General features: G+C 39.8%; 1 protein-coding gene across 1 annotated transcript in view; it reads right to left on the reverse strand.

The window, feature by feature from the left end:
- LOC129714055 (striatin-3-like) overlaps positions 1 to 14,670 on the reverse strand; it is a 54,304-nt gene that overhangs the window by 21,632 nt on the left and 18,002 nt on the right. Inside the window, exons 5-10 of the mRNA XM_055663513.1 lie at positions 12,990 to 13,071; positions 8,759 to 8,938; positions 6,255 to 6,414; positions 4,231 to 4,372; positions 2,448 to 2,552; positions 452 to 573 (exon numbers count right to left, since the gene is read on the reverse strand). Coding sequence (XP_055519488.1) covers positions 452 to 573; positions 2,448 to 2,552; positions 4,231 to 4,372; positions 6,255 to 6,414; positions 8,759 to 8,938; positions 12,990 to 13,071 — 791 coding nt within the window. The remainder of the gene's footprint in view (positions 1 to 451; positions 574 to 2,447; positions 2,553 to 4,230; positions 4,373 to 6,254; positions 6,415 to 8,758; positions 8,939 to 12,989; positions 13,072 to 14,670) is intronic.

Here is a 14,670-nt window from a genome sequence, read left to right on the forward strand (position 1 = left end):
AAGAGACTGTTTAGTTTAGTTTATTGTCACATTGTAAAGCTTTTGTTGCGTGCTATCCTGTCAGTAGAAAGACAATACATGATTACAATCGAGCCATTTACAGTGTATAGATACCTGATAAGGAAATAACTGACATGATTAGAGGAACTAACTAATCTATTCTTCTCATAATTGTGTGCACATGATAATGTCCTCCACGGTTTGAAATTCTACTGACACTCTGGGATCACACTTGCTGAATAGAATCTTGATGAATCAAGGTTGCTCATGCATGCAGAACTCAGCAAATCTGTGTCTTCAGGAGAGGCAAGGATAAATATAATCGAATTTAAAGTATTTTCACCTAGGGTCAGCACAATATGGCCAATGCTTCAGAGATCAAGGTTTCAGCTTGGTATTGTGATTCTCTTATAGTTCTAGTGAAGAAGTTGAATTTTTGAACAGTACTTACATCATTGTCATTAGTGACAGTCAGGCCTGCCAGCTCACCCAAGCTCATCTCACTGTCTCCAACAGTATCCGCCCCAAGTGTAAATGGTTTGCTTGCATGTGGGGGGAACGCAATAGGAACAGCTAGGGGGAGAACACAACAGGGCAGAACTTTAAAAAAAATCATTATTATCAGTAGTCCAGAACAAAATTATTTTGGTCTTGCCAATTAGTTAAACCTAATGTGCGGTTGAGGGGTATTTAAATCCCCACAAAATAAAAATAATTCTTATATTTGGCTTCTTGAAGTAATGTAAAACAAAATTAGTGAGAGATACCATTGCTACAGGATAAAATAAAGTTTATTTCTTTCAGGAGACTCCAATCAATTGACTACTTGGTTGCACAGTGGTGCAGCGGTAGAGTTGCTGCCTTACAACGCCAGAGACCCGGGTTCGATCCCGACTACAGGTGCTGACTGTACGGAGTTTGTACGTTCTCTCTGTGACCGCGTGGTTTATCTATGGGTGCTCCGGTTTCCTCCCATATTCCAAAGATGTGCAGGTTTATAGGTTAATTGACTTCTGTAAATTGTATCTGTAAATAGTGCATAGGATAAAACTAGTGTATGGGTGATTGTCGTGGATTTGATGGTTTGAAGGGGGGTGTTTCCACGCTGTATCTCTAAACTAAACATAGTTACTGCCATCTTGTAGGAAAGGTAGCTAATTTGGAGGCAAGATCCCCCAAACAAAAAATGACAGAGAAAATAACCTGTTTTGGTTTTGTAATACAAAATAAATAATGGCTAACTTATCAAGAGAAGTGAAAACAGTGCTATGGGATTTTTGACGTCTGCCTGATAAAGCAGAAACAGCCTCAAGTTTAATATCAAATTCATTCACTTAGATTAGTATGTTCACATTTAATGTCATGAAACATTGTCCAGTGTAATCTCTTGATGATTGCTTCATGTTCATTTTATTCAAGCATTTATTCAGATTAAAACTGCCTCATTTGGAAGGCACCACAATCACACAGGAGTTAACTGAAATATTTGTTCGAAAGGCACCCAGTCTATTCAGGCTGGCTAACACATCTCAGTTTAGTTTATTGTCATGTGTACAGAGGTACAGTGAAAAGCTTTTGTTGCGTGCTAACCAGTCAGCGGAAAGACAATACGATTACAATCGAGCCATTTACAGTGTACAGATACATGAGGGAATAACGTTTAGTGCAAGGTAGAGCAAGTAAGGTCTGATCAAAGATAGTCCGACGGTCACCAATGAGGTCGATAGTAGTTCAGGACTGCTCTCTAGTTGTGGTTGCATGATTCTGCAAAGGTCATAGTCAGTCAAGAGGGGAATCATGTGACAATGTAATGCGCGCAACAGGTACAGGCCTGTTTTATTTTTTAAATAGCCAGTCCACTCCGTTGTTACCTACAGGTTTGACTCAGCATTAAAAGTAATTGGATATCATTCCCAGTATCAAGTTTACAGTCTCATCTGAACGATAGCTTTTCCCCCACTACCTAATTCATCTATTTTTATGCTCTGTAATGGAATTTGAATTCTCAATCTTTTGACTGTATACAATGTCAGTTGTGTAACAATCCCGTGCTCTTGTTTGGATAGAAATTAATGCACAACACTTTTATCGACCCAGAACGTTATTAAATTTTCAGATACTAATTAGCAGCCTGCAAATTAAAAGAGAGACTTCCAGACTGGATTAGCTACCATCAATGTTGCTTCATTGTTGACTGGTTTAGGTTACAAAAAGTCAGTGACAGGGGCAGTGGCCACCACTCTGAAAGCCAGGAAAATGTTTGGTGACATTTGCTATTAACTCGTGAGAAGCGGTTGTTACAAATTGCACGCCATTAGAAACACGGGAATAATTTAAAGAATTTTATTTAGAATTTAAACAGCCACAAGTAGAATCTCTGCAACACTTCAATCACTTTGAGAATTCTTAAGCACATTTTTTTGGGGACAACATTAAATACTGGATACCTTCTTTTGGCTTGGGATGGCCAATCGCCCCAGATGGAATGGAAGGCAAGCCGTCAATGTCTGTGAAATCAGTCAGCGCTTCCTGAAGTTTGGACCGGTGGTTTCCTGAGAATCAATTATGAATAAAGGGTTATGTAATCAGCAGAAAATTAAATTCACAAAATATTTTCAAAATACAGAGTTATAGAACCATCTCACCAATACAAAAACTTACAACAACTTACAAAATTCTTAAGGGGTTGGACAGGCTAGATGCAGGAAGATTGTTTCCGATGTTGGGGAAGTCCAGGACAAGGGGTCACAGCTTAAGGATAAGGGGGAAATCCTTTAAAACCGAGATGAGGAGAACTTTTTTCACACAGAGAGTGGTGAATCTCTGGAACTCTCTGCCACAGAGGGTAGTTGAGGCCAGTTCATTGGCTATATTTAAGAGGGAGTTAGATGTGGCCCTTGTGGCCAAGGGGATCAGAGGGTATGGAGAAAAGGCAGGTACAGGATACTGAGTTGGATGATCAGCCATGATCATATTAAATGGCGGTGCAGGCTCGAAGGGCCGAATGGCCTACTCCTGCACCTAATTTCTATGTTTCTATGTTTCTATAACTCGAGAGCAGCCCTGAGCTACTATTCAATTTTCAATTTCAATTTAAAAACTTTATTGGCAAGATAAAAATACATTGTTACATTGCTAAAGTATAAAACATGACATACATATTTAAAATGCATAAGTATAAATACAAGTATACAGTGCATGGATACATATGTCCCTGTACATAAACTCGCAATAGGCCTATAGCCCTTTATTGATTGTTACACGTTCTTGCAGCTGTAAACAGTACAACACAATAGCAAGTTTAGCAATTCAATATTAATTTCTTACTGTCAGTTAATGTCAATTAGTGTGTGCGTACCTATGTGCATGTTGGTCATTCACCGTCTCTCAGGTTATGGCATGCTGTTGCGTATTGTGCACCAAGATGTGCCGTATTTCCTTCGCCAAGGATTATTCTTAGTTTTGCTGTATCATCTAGTTCTTTAAAATCAGGGGTTGCCAGACTGAGTTTGTCAAAGTATGTTTTCCTTGTTTTGCCAATTTGTTTTGCATTTTAGGAGGAAGTGCACCTCTGTTTCAACCTCATCTGTCAATCTACCTCAGTGGAAACCCTTTGATTTTACCTTGCACTAAACGTTATTCCCTTTATCATGTATCGGTACACTGTGAATGGCTTGGTTGTATTCATGTATTGTCTTTCCACTGACTGGTGAGCACACAACAAAACATTTTCACTGTACCTCGATACACTTGATAGTAAACTAAACAATGAACAAAGCCTTAAAATAAGCAGATGCAAAGCATATGAACTGGTTAACAATGCCGTCTTCATTGTACACCCGCCCATTAGCACATTTAATGCAATATTTCAGCTCTCCCATGCTATCAACGTATCACTCTTCAGTATCATCCATGATCCACCACTTGCTGATTTTTCACCCCCTAACCTGTCTGTACTTTCCTATTACTTTTATTCTCCTGGAACTCCTCACAGCATAAAATCTATTCTCTCGATGTCTCCAAACACTAATCTAGAAGAGACACTGGATTGAATCTGATTTTCTAGGTTGCCTACTTCAGGTCTATGTGACTGAAATAATTCATTTTTGTAGAAGATGCAATGAGGTGAAAATCTCTAATCTTATAATTCTCCAATCGTAGTAGAATGTTCACTATAACTTACTCATTTCAACTTTTATGATTTATGATTCCATTTATGATATATCTTACCTAGTTCTTTCCCATCCCCCGAGTGCCTCGAATCTTCAGTCCTTTCTTCATCCTCTTCAGTGTCCAAGAAGTGAAATTCACTCAGAGCATCCACCGTTTCGCAGTCCATGCCCGAATCAACAGCGGTCATTTCAGAGCCTATCTGTAATTACAGATATTTCACGAGTAACACCAACTTGTACCCAAAATACAAAATCAAGCGAGGCACCTGAATGGCTAACAACCATTTTACCAACTTATCTCCATGGCCATATTTCCTAAATAGGTTTAATTGATTACAGACTAGAACCTGCCGATGCTGGAATCTTGCGAAAAACACAGTTCTGGAGTAACTCAGCAGGATAGGCATAATCTCTGGAGGATATGAGACTTTTGTGCTCTGGAATCCTCTTCAAACGTAATGATTACAGGCACCATTTTATATGGGTTTGATTTATGAGTTTTTAGAATAATGTGTTTGTTCGTTTAATACCCAAGCCACATTTATGCGCTCATATATTTTGGAATAAAATTTAGGGCGATCACAGTGGCGCAGCATTAGAATTGCTGCCTTACAGCGAATGCAGCGCCGGAGACCCGGGTTCGATCCCGACTACGGGTGCTGCTTGTACAGAGTTTGTACGTTCTCCCCGTGGCCTGTGTGGGTTTTCTCCGAGATCTTCGGTTTCCTCCCACACTCCAAAGATGTACAGGTTTGTTGGTTAATTGGTTTGGAAAATGTAAAAAATTGTCCCTAGTGGGTGTAGGATAGTGTTAATGTGCAGAGATCGCTCATTGGGTCTAGGATAGTGTTGCAAAACACATGTGCGTAGAACTCTGCAGCCACCTCACCCATATCAAAAAACGAAATAACCAAACATGGATATCTGTCAAGGTAAATTCTTTTCAGCATTTAGACATCTGCAAAAATCAATGACATGGTGGCAGTCTTAGCACACCACTCAATACCCATCAAGAAAATAACTTCCAACAAGATCTGTCCTGCTTACCTTCACATTCATTCAACTAGCAAGGATTGAAACCGATCGAATGAATCCCAAGATACAAGGGATTTTTTAAAGAGCGATCATTTCGAACATTTTGAATTTTTTTTTTCCCATGGGTAGTTTTTGGATCTAGACAGATTGATTAATAATAGCTTGTGATAGTAATGACAAGAAACTATCCCCTCGCCCCCTGGTAATTAGGTCGGGATACAACAAACAACAAGATTTAAATAACACCATATGATGGATTGAGACAGAGGAGGACTAATGCAAGGTTCGAAATACAGAGTCATGGATGTGATCTAAAATTTATATTGCTGTCAAAGAATTCATTATGAATAATCCGAGTTGGTTATAGGTGGTTGCTAGTGAAAGAGGTGGAGTCATACCGAGGTATTTATTAGATAGGAAGCAACAGATGATGGTGTCCCAATATTTAGTTAGTAGAAATATTTCTTTATGCAAGACTGGATATTGGACAAAATGTCAACTTCGAGGCATTGAGAAGAGTGGAGCAGAGGTAGAGCTAGGTCTTGTCAGGACAAATGCTCCATACCATAACAAAGACAGGAAACTTATTAAATTGACTTAGGTTACACAAAAAAGCTGGAGAAACTCAGCGGGTGCAGCAGCATCTATGGAGCGAAGGAAATAGGCAACGTTTCGGGCCGAAACCCTTCTTCAGACTATTAAATTGACTTAACAGGTCTGGGTAAAATTAATTTATCTTAATTCTGAACCCAATGCTCACCTTCTACATGTAAAACATGAAATTAATAAAACATCTGAGAAGTTGACAAGTTAAAGGCACCATTGCTTACTCTTTGTGGACAAAAATGCTGGGGAAACTCAGCGGGTGAAGCAGCATCTATGGAGCGAAGGAAATAGGCAACGTTTTGGGTCGAGACCCTTCTTCAGTTCTATTCGTCGCCCATTTCCTTCGCTCCATAGATGCTGCTTCACCCGCTGAGTTTCTCCAGCATTTTTGTCTACCTTCGATTTTCCAGCATCTGCAGTTCCTTCTTATACATTGCTTACCCTTTGTTTCTTACTTAGTCTCTGCGTGACAGAGAGCTCTGATGGAATGCTGTCCAATTCATCATCATCCTCATCACTATCATCATCCACATTCCGCAAGAAAGGCATCTTCTCCAGCATCGACTTTCTTAACCCATCCCGAGACTCATTGCCTGCATTTCTGTAAAAGTCAGATAGAAGCGTTAAACTAAACCAATTTTAAAAAAAAGTAATATGACTCTCTTTTCATTTTTTAGACCAGAGAGCAAAAAGAGGCTAATTTTATGATCCTTTTATTGACCAGTTATATTAAGCCGGGGCGGCACAGTTGCACAGCGGTAGAGTTGCTGCTTATAGCGCTAGGGACGGGTTCAAATCTGACTGTGGGTGCTGTCTGTATGAAGTTTGTATGTTTTTCCTGTGAACGCATGGGTTTTCCCTGGTGCTCCGGTTTCCTCCCACATTCCAAAGATGTATAGGTTTGTAGGTTAATTGCTTTCTGTAAATGGTCCCTAGTGGGATAGAACTAGTATACGCGTGATCATTGGTCCCGTTACCACGCTGTATTTCTAAACTAAACTAAAAATGAAGATTTGTTTTTCACCCTCTTATCAGACCTAATTTATTTTTAAATACCAGTGTGCAAAGTTTTGATAAATTGTCTTTGACGTTTCTTACATTTTTGTTATAAAGTCCTGCTTACAATGATCAGAATGGAGCAGAAAGGGTGTAGAGCTGTGCTCGCCATGTTTATAATCTACATTTATCATCTCGATATTGAAGCCAAACATCACACTATCAGACCTATAGAGGGAAACGAATTATGACAGGCAATGCAGCAGAGCAGAGGAACAGCAAATAAAATGTAAACATTTTCCCACATCTCTCTTAGTCACATGCATTATATAGCCAAAGAATCACTTTATGATTTTTTTGGGACTGATGAGAATGTGAATTTACTGTCACAAAGTGGACGGCACAGAAAGATTGACCTAATTACAGATTCTCATTGCACACACAAGGGAGCAGGGAATAAAAGTTATCGAGTCAAGATGCAAAGTAGGTCGTGCATGAATACTGACAGAGAACACTTGCATTCAAATAGCTGGTTTCGTTTACAATGCGGAAACAGGCCCTTCGGCCCACCGAGTCCACATGGACCAGCGATCCCAAAGATGATTCACTCAGTTACTGAGAGAATTTATTGCATTGCAGAACAGAAGCACGCAGAGTGAAAGATAAAATCCTGGTGCTGTACCTAGACTGGCAGATTATTAACCATCAGTTAAAACATCAAGATTCCTTTCTCCTTAATAAATTACAGTGAGCTCCACCTCATCTCCCAACATGACCAAGTCATTCTTAGTAAATTGAACCATAGGCTGTTAAATGATTGTTGGATGTCAGTAAAGAATTAACAACCACCAAATGAGATATTAAACAAATTACTCAAAGGTTACCGTTAAAGGATAAAAGATTAAGAACTGCTAATCTTAAAGCTCCAAATTCTAGCCTGTTGCTCCCAAGTCAAATTCACAATACATTTACTTTTCTTCACTAATTCTTCACTGGAATTCCAACTCTGCTCCCACATTCTTTCCTTTGCACATTCCATGTAGGTAATTATTCTTAAACTCCTGACCAAGCATCAGGGGATGAACAAAAGCAGCCAAACAAGGTTGTTGACACTTCAGTATATGGGCATGTACTAGCATGGTACGTGACATTTGCTTAACAACAACAAAAATCTAACCACCTACTTTTAATAGTATTATCCATTTTGAGTCTCTCAACATCAACCTGGGGATCAATATTGACCAGAAACGTAACAGTACCATAAATAATGCAATTCCAATAGTTCAGAGTCTGGGTATCTAGCAGTAAACAAATATCCTTCAGATTCCCCACAGTCTTTCCACAAGACAATGTTTTTGTTTGTATCTTTAAATATTCTCTACTTAAGTGGATGCAGCTCCAAAAACATTCAAGAGTCTCAATATAACACATGCCAATACATCCCACTTTACTTCCACCCAATTTACTAATCTGAACACTCATGCCTTTCACCACCGGAACACCATGGCAGTATTGTGTATTTTATACAAAATGTCTTAAGAGTAACCCACCAAGATAACTTCAGTAACGCCTCCTAAACCAGAGACCTTTACCAACAAAGTGAGCAATAACAGCAACTGCTTGGGAAGCTTACCAATCTACAAACTTCCCATCTTTCTTGACTATTGCTGTGGTAGTATTTTCACCAGAAGGACTGCAGTGATTCATGAAAGAGCCATATTTCTACTTTCTTAAAAGCCACTGGGATGCACAATGGCTGAATAAAAGAAAACCTCAAGGCAGCTTTGAGATACAACCAAGGGTATTAACTGCATTAATATACAGCTGTGTCAAAGCAAATGTGGGTATATCTTTGTTATGCGTTAAGAATCTCACGGCTAATGGGCCTATAAATGGACAGTATCTAGGAGCATGCCAGAAAATAATTCCCTCTTGATTCAGCTACATACCGCTTAATCTGTTCTTCTATCTGTTTAACTAATGGAGAGTCACCACCATTGAGAATCTGTCCCATGCTGTTGGACTCTGCTGCTCCGTTGTGTTCAGGACTGGAATGGCCCAACATGGATCGAACCCTCTTTGTTCGCACGTCCAAGATAGTGTCTGTATAACCGACCTCCTGTAAATATCTAAAAAGAAAAGTTCAGAGCATTGTATGCAATGAGTGGCAACATTAGAATGGTTAACATTCGAAAAGAATTACATGTTGGTACATTTAAAACTTCTTAGCAAAACCTCTAAAAGATCTCACTCTGTAGCCCATGATGATTGTTTTCTAAGATTTCAACAAGAAAATTGCCTTCAGATTCACATGAATTTCATAGTGGAGGGAGAAATTATAGACTACTACAGGTACCTCACGGATATCAGAGACTGCGGATGCTGTAATCTGGAGCAAAATAACAAACTTTTGGAGTAACGTGGTGGGTTGGGCCAAGTCAAATCAAGTTTATTGTCATATGTACAGGTACAATAGGTGCAGCACAACGTCATCACAGCATTTAGACTGAGAAAGCAAATTATACAAGACATTGAAATGAAAGACTGGGCAAAAGATATTAGTGCAAAACATAATGAGAAATTAGGGTTGTGTCAGTCGAGAATTTGACGGATGTAGGAAAGTAGACATTCATGAACCTGGTGGTGTGGGACTTCAGGTTCCTGTACCCCTTGCCTGACGGTAGCAGTGAGAGGAGGGATTGGCCCATGTCTTGTGATTCATTTAACAGATGCAGTCCTTGAGGCAGCATCTCATGTACATACATTCGCTGGAGTAGAAGGCTGAGCCTACCAATCTCCGCAGCCCCTTGCTTTTCTGTGATGCAACCAGTCAGGATACTTTCTACAGTGCATCCGTGGAATAGTAGTTGGCGAGATACTGAATCTCTTTTAAACTACCAGGAAAATAGAGGAAGACACCAAATAGTAACAGACACGGTAACTCAATGGGTCAGGCAGCAACGCTGGAGGACGTGTTGACATTTCAGGTTGGGATGCTTTATACATAGGAAAAGAGAGGTGCTGGGAAGCTTTCTTTGTGATTACATCTATGTGCTTGGCCCAGATGATCCGAGATATTAACACTGAGGAATTTGAAGTTGTTGACTCTCTCCACCACCGACCCACCGATGACAAACCAGCATGTGGTCTTCTGACTTCCTCTTTCCGGTCCTTGGTTTTGACAACATTGAACAGGTTGTTGTTGCAGCACCACTCAACCGGGTACTCTATCACTCTCCTTTATGCTGACTAATCGCCTGCCATTAACAGTGATGTCAATGACAAATTTATAATGTCATTTGAGCCATGCTTAGCTGCACGTAGAGTGTAGAGCAGAGGGCTAAGCATACAGCCTTGCAGTGCACCTGTGTTGACACGTCATTGCCAGTTATGCTATTTGGTTTCACCTTGCAGGAAATGACAGTGTGCAAGCCCTGCCACCGCTGTTGAGTGTCTACAACTCCAGCTTAGTCTGGAATCATTTCTTCACATTCACGATGAACTTCAGGACAGCATACCCGGACTTCTTGTATGACTGGATCAAATCCTAAACGGCACAGATCTAGCCTTCAGCAGATTATAAATCTCTTGGTTCATCCCAGACTTTTGGTTGGGGAAGACTTGGAATGATTCATAAGGCACATCTGTCCATGCATTTATGAAATCAGTGATTATTGCGGGATATTCATTTAGGTCTGTGAACGTGATCCAGTCTACCTATTCGAAGCAGTCCTACAATCACTCCCCTGCCTCACCGATCGAAGTTTGGAGTCCATTTCACCAGTTTATCTGTACACAGGAAGTGCAGAGCCAGGTGGTCAGATTTTCCAATGGGATGGACCAGCAGGCCGGTATCCTGATGATCATATAGCATGGCCAAGTGTGTTGGATCCTCTAGTGTTGAAGTTGATGTGTTGATGGTAGTTAGGTAGATACATCTACTAGTAAGCCTGGTTGGGGTCCCCAGGTAATTATGAGGAAGTTGCCAGGGCATGCCAGTATACACTATTGGTCATAATGCTCAATTTCCCAAGTGCTAGTTCGACATCAGCCTGAGGTGGGATTAGGATCAGTTAGGATAACAGCGGAGAACATCCTCGGTAGCACCAATTGTTGCGGGACAATCGACTTAAGCGGCAGGACCTTGCACCAGGATTTGAAAAATGGACGTTCCCTTTGCCTCCGGACTACTGCTTGATCTGCTGAGTTCCTTCAGCAGTTTGTTTGTTGAAGTATATTTAACAAAGTGCGTGTGTTTAAAATAATACCTTGCAGTAATACATTTGGATATAATTAATTTAATTTTTTTCTAAATGACCACCATATTTGCCGATCTTACTTTCCTCTCTAAAGGGACTGTCCCACTGTGGCGACCTAACTGGCGAGTTTAGAAGAGTTTAGGAAAGTGTCATGTTGAAGACCTCCTTCGTCTATGTAGACGACCTCCTTCGACCTCCCTTTACTATGTTGAAGACTATCTACGACTACCTTCAACTACCATCGATTGCCTTCGACTACCCTCGATTACCTACGAATGACATGTCGACCTACTACGACTAAACCTACGAGTAAAAAAAAATATCGATCATTTTCCATGGCGACCTTTTTTTAACTCGCAGGCATTTTTCAGCATGTTGAAAAATACACCGCAAACTAGCTGAGACCTCGAGTAAGCGGGGACTACTCTCGAGCATGAAGGAGAGTTACAAAGACCTCCTAGGACCTCGTGTCGACCATGCTGCGAGTATGAGTCGAGGGAAAACTCTTCTAAACTTGCCAATTAGGTCGCCGCAGTGGGACAGCCCCTTAAAGCTCTGAAATATGCTTCAGCTTTCAAATCAATATTTATCTTTCCAGAAGTCCATAAAATAGAGTTTGAAAGCTGAATTTGTCCCTGAAATGTCCCTTAGTCACAAATGACATTATATTAAAAGTGGGTCACTCCATCCACAGCATTTGTTTGTCCACACTTTCCTGCTGTAATACCTCTCCCCTAATGTCTTGCTGAGTGGGACAACCAATTTTTGCAAGTTTGGTGTCTCGAGTAAATTAGAGACAAGGCTCTAACAACTTATCTGTGTCAACACAAAATCATTTATTCCCACTCAGAACTTATGGCAGCCCCAACTCATGTTCAGTTAAGTTGTGCTGAAACCTAGATTTATACCTTCGTTGTGCCTTGGCCTCATCTTTCTAATTGGTCAACCCCCAAAATCCCAACCTTCATACACACAAGTTTATCCAAAGTCAGGAACCCACCAGCCCCAGTTCGAATCGGAAGAGAAACAAAGACATTGCTTGAGGATGAGTTTGCTGAGATGAGGTCCGGAAAACAGAGAAGGAATCAGTACATATAAAATCCTGCCGAATACTAAGAAAAGGAAATAGAAATTAAGAGAGAATTAATGGCTAGAGAGAGGATTTCAACCAAGTTATACTAAAAACTATTCACGATAACATCCAGGGAATCACTAAGATAGTTGTCTACTAGTTTTTGTATGTTAAACGCATACATAATATTTAGTTAGATCTACAAGATGGAAGTTTTCAGAGAATGTCACCAACAACTAGACTAAATATGCTTGGCATGAAATGGTTGCTGTACCTTTGTGATTTAAATACAGAAACAGCATTGCAGACAAGGATATATTTGTCCAACATTAAATAACAAGCACATTTTAATGTTTTTCTGCTTGGTTTATGCATAGGTTGTAATAAATACCATTGCAGGTGCAAGCAAACAAGCAGCATTCTTGCCGTGGGACTGTGACTATTCAAAATCATACGGTTCTATGATTTATGTGACTTTGGGAGTCACTTTAGTGCATTGCATGTCGACCTGCACGTCACAGAATACTCAAATTCAAGTTCCTATTAATTTTCTATATACCTTGAACTCCTGATTCGAGCAACTCCTGTTGTTCCAAATTAGCATTTATATACTTCTGAGATTCTGAAATTTATAACATTTATGCCCAGTACCCCAAACTCATGCAAGACAAAACAACAGGTATTAAGAAAACTCAAGACGGTCAAGTTTTCTCAGCTCTGTGTAGTGGATTGTCAGAGGTAAAGGCTATTTTAGATCCATAGTTTAGATATCTATGCACAGTGTCACTTCCGTTTCAAAAGAATACTCCACTGCTGTGCATCAGAAACAGGGGGCAGTGAGCCACTTACTGTCTTAATAGCTGGCGTCCTTCTTTCCACGATGATGGACAGTTCTGTTCTAATGTTGATACATCAGGGCCATTATTGATAACTAAAAACACAAAAAAAAAGTTGATGGAGCGGCCAAGATCCCAAATGAATCTCAGAAATACAAGATATCGGATTATATTTTTGTTCCTTATTAGCAGGACATTTAAACCTTTGGCTAAATATTACTTTTTTGAGAGGGAGGGTTGCATATTGATCAATGGTGGTACTATAATTCAAAAGACATTTGAAGAAAAAAAACTCCACAGAGCAAGTGGAATAATGCCTGAAAACAAGAAAATGACAATAAACAGCAGCACAATTTCCTGTTTTAAGAAGACTAAGAAGAATTTGGATCATCAATGAATGGAACTGATCAATGTAAACAGACTGGGTTTGAAGAAATCTATCACGTTCACTGCAAATTCATGCCAGCTAGTTTTCTTGAAGTTGACAAGATGGCAGTAAAACTACCATCTTTCACTTCAACTTGGATAGATTTAAATTGTGCGGGGTCAATTTTGCAATTGTGGATTGGATCCATGAGCCTTGTAGATCAGCGTTGCATTTTGCTGCCGACTAAAATGTGATCAGTGTGTTGTCCAATGGTGATTCCTCAAGATATCTGTGTTGGGGGATTAGGCAATAGCAAGAAGCATTAGAGGCAGATGGCAGGGACTTTTCTTGTTTAAATGTTCATCAGCTAGTACTGATGCCAAATAGATATCACATTATTCAGGTTACACTGCATGACTGGCAGGAACAAGACAATCTGCTCATTACATGGTCAGCATGAATAAGAACTTATTTTTAATTAGATTAGTTAGCGGAATTTAGGTTCCACGGCTGTCAAATTGCAATTTGAAATTGTGTCATGCTGTAAGATTGGCACACAGCTTTATTATCCAAGGAATTGCAGTACAGTTAAGCACTTGTGAAATGGACAGCAAAGAGCTTTGGTCCAGAGATTATGACAAGAGGAAAGCTCACCGAGTCTGACAGTCCACGCTGAGGAATTACTGCAGGCGTATCCAAAGATTAAGATGAGTAATGACTGTAACCTACTGTGCAAGTCCAGAGACAGGAATTTTTTCCTTCAAACCATCCTACCAAAAGGCTCCCAGTCAAGTACCTTAACATGATTCTGGTGAAATCTGCTATTTTTTTTTTTTTTTTTTTTTTAAAGTGAGCAGTTATTAATTTCTGCCATTAAGCATTGTTTATGATCTCCCATTTCTTTAAGATAACAGGGAGCAGGTTGAAAATATAGTAGGTAGACAAAAATGCTGGAGAAACAGCATCTATGGAGCGAAGGAAATAGGTAACGTTTCGGCCCAAAACGTTGCCAATTTCCTTTGCTCCATAGATGCTGCCGCACCCGCTAAGTTTCTCCAGCATTTTTGTCTACCTTCGATTTTCCAGCAACTGCAGATCCTTCTTGAAAATATAGCAGCTTGATTACATTTTGCAACGATAGCATGTACCTGGAAACTTACAGTGTACATTTGGAAATGTAATTTGAAAAGTTAACAGCGTGTTTTTGTTTATTGCAAGGGAAATTGATTTCTAAAGCAGGGATCCTATGCTTCAGTTATAGAAGACTTAAAACCTCATCTGGCATATTGTGTACAGCATTGGTCTTATTTATTGTAACATGCAAATG

The sequence above is a fragment of the Leucoraja erinacea genome, chromosome 38 (assembly GCF_028641065.1).
Source record: "Leucoraja erinacea ecotype New England chromosome 38, Leri_hhj_1, whole genome shotgun sequence".
Classification (NCBI taxonomy): Eukaryota; Metazoa; Chordata; class Chondrichthyes; order Rajiformes; family Rajidae; genus Leucoraja; species Leucoraja erinaceus.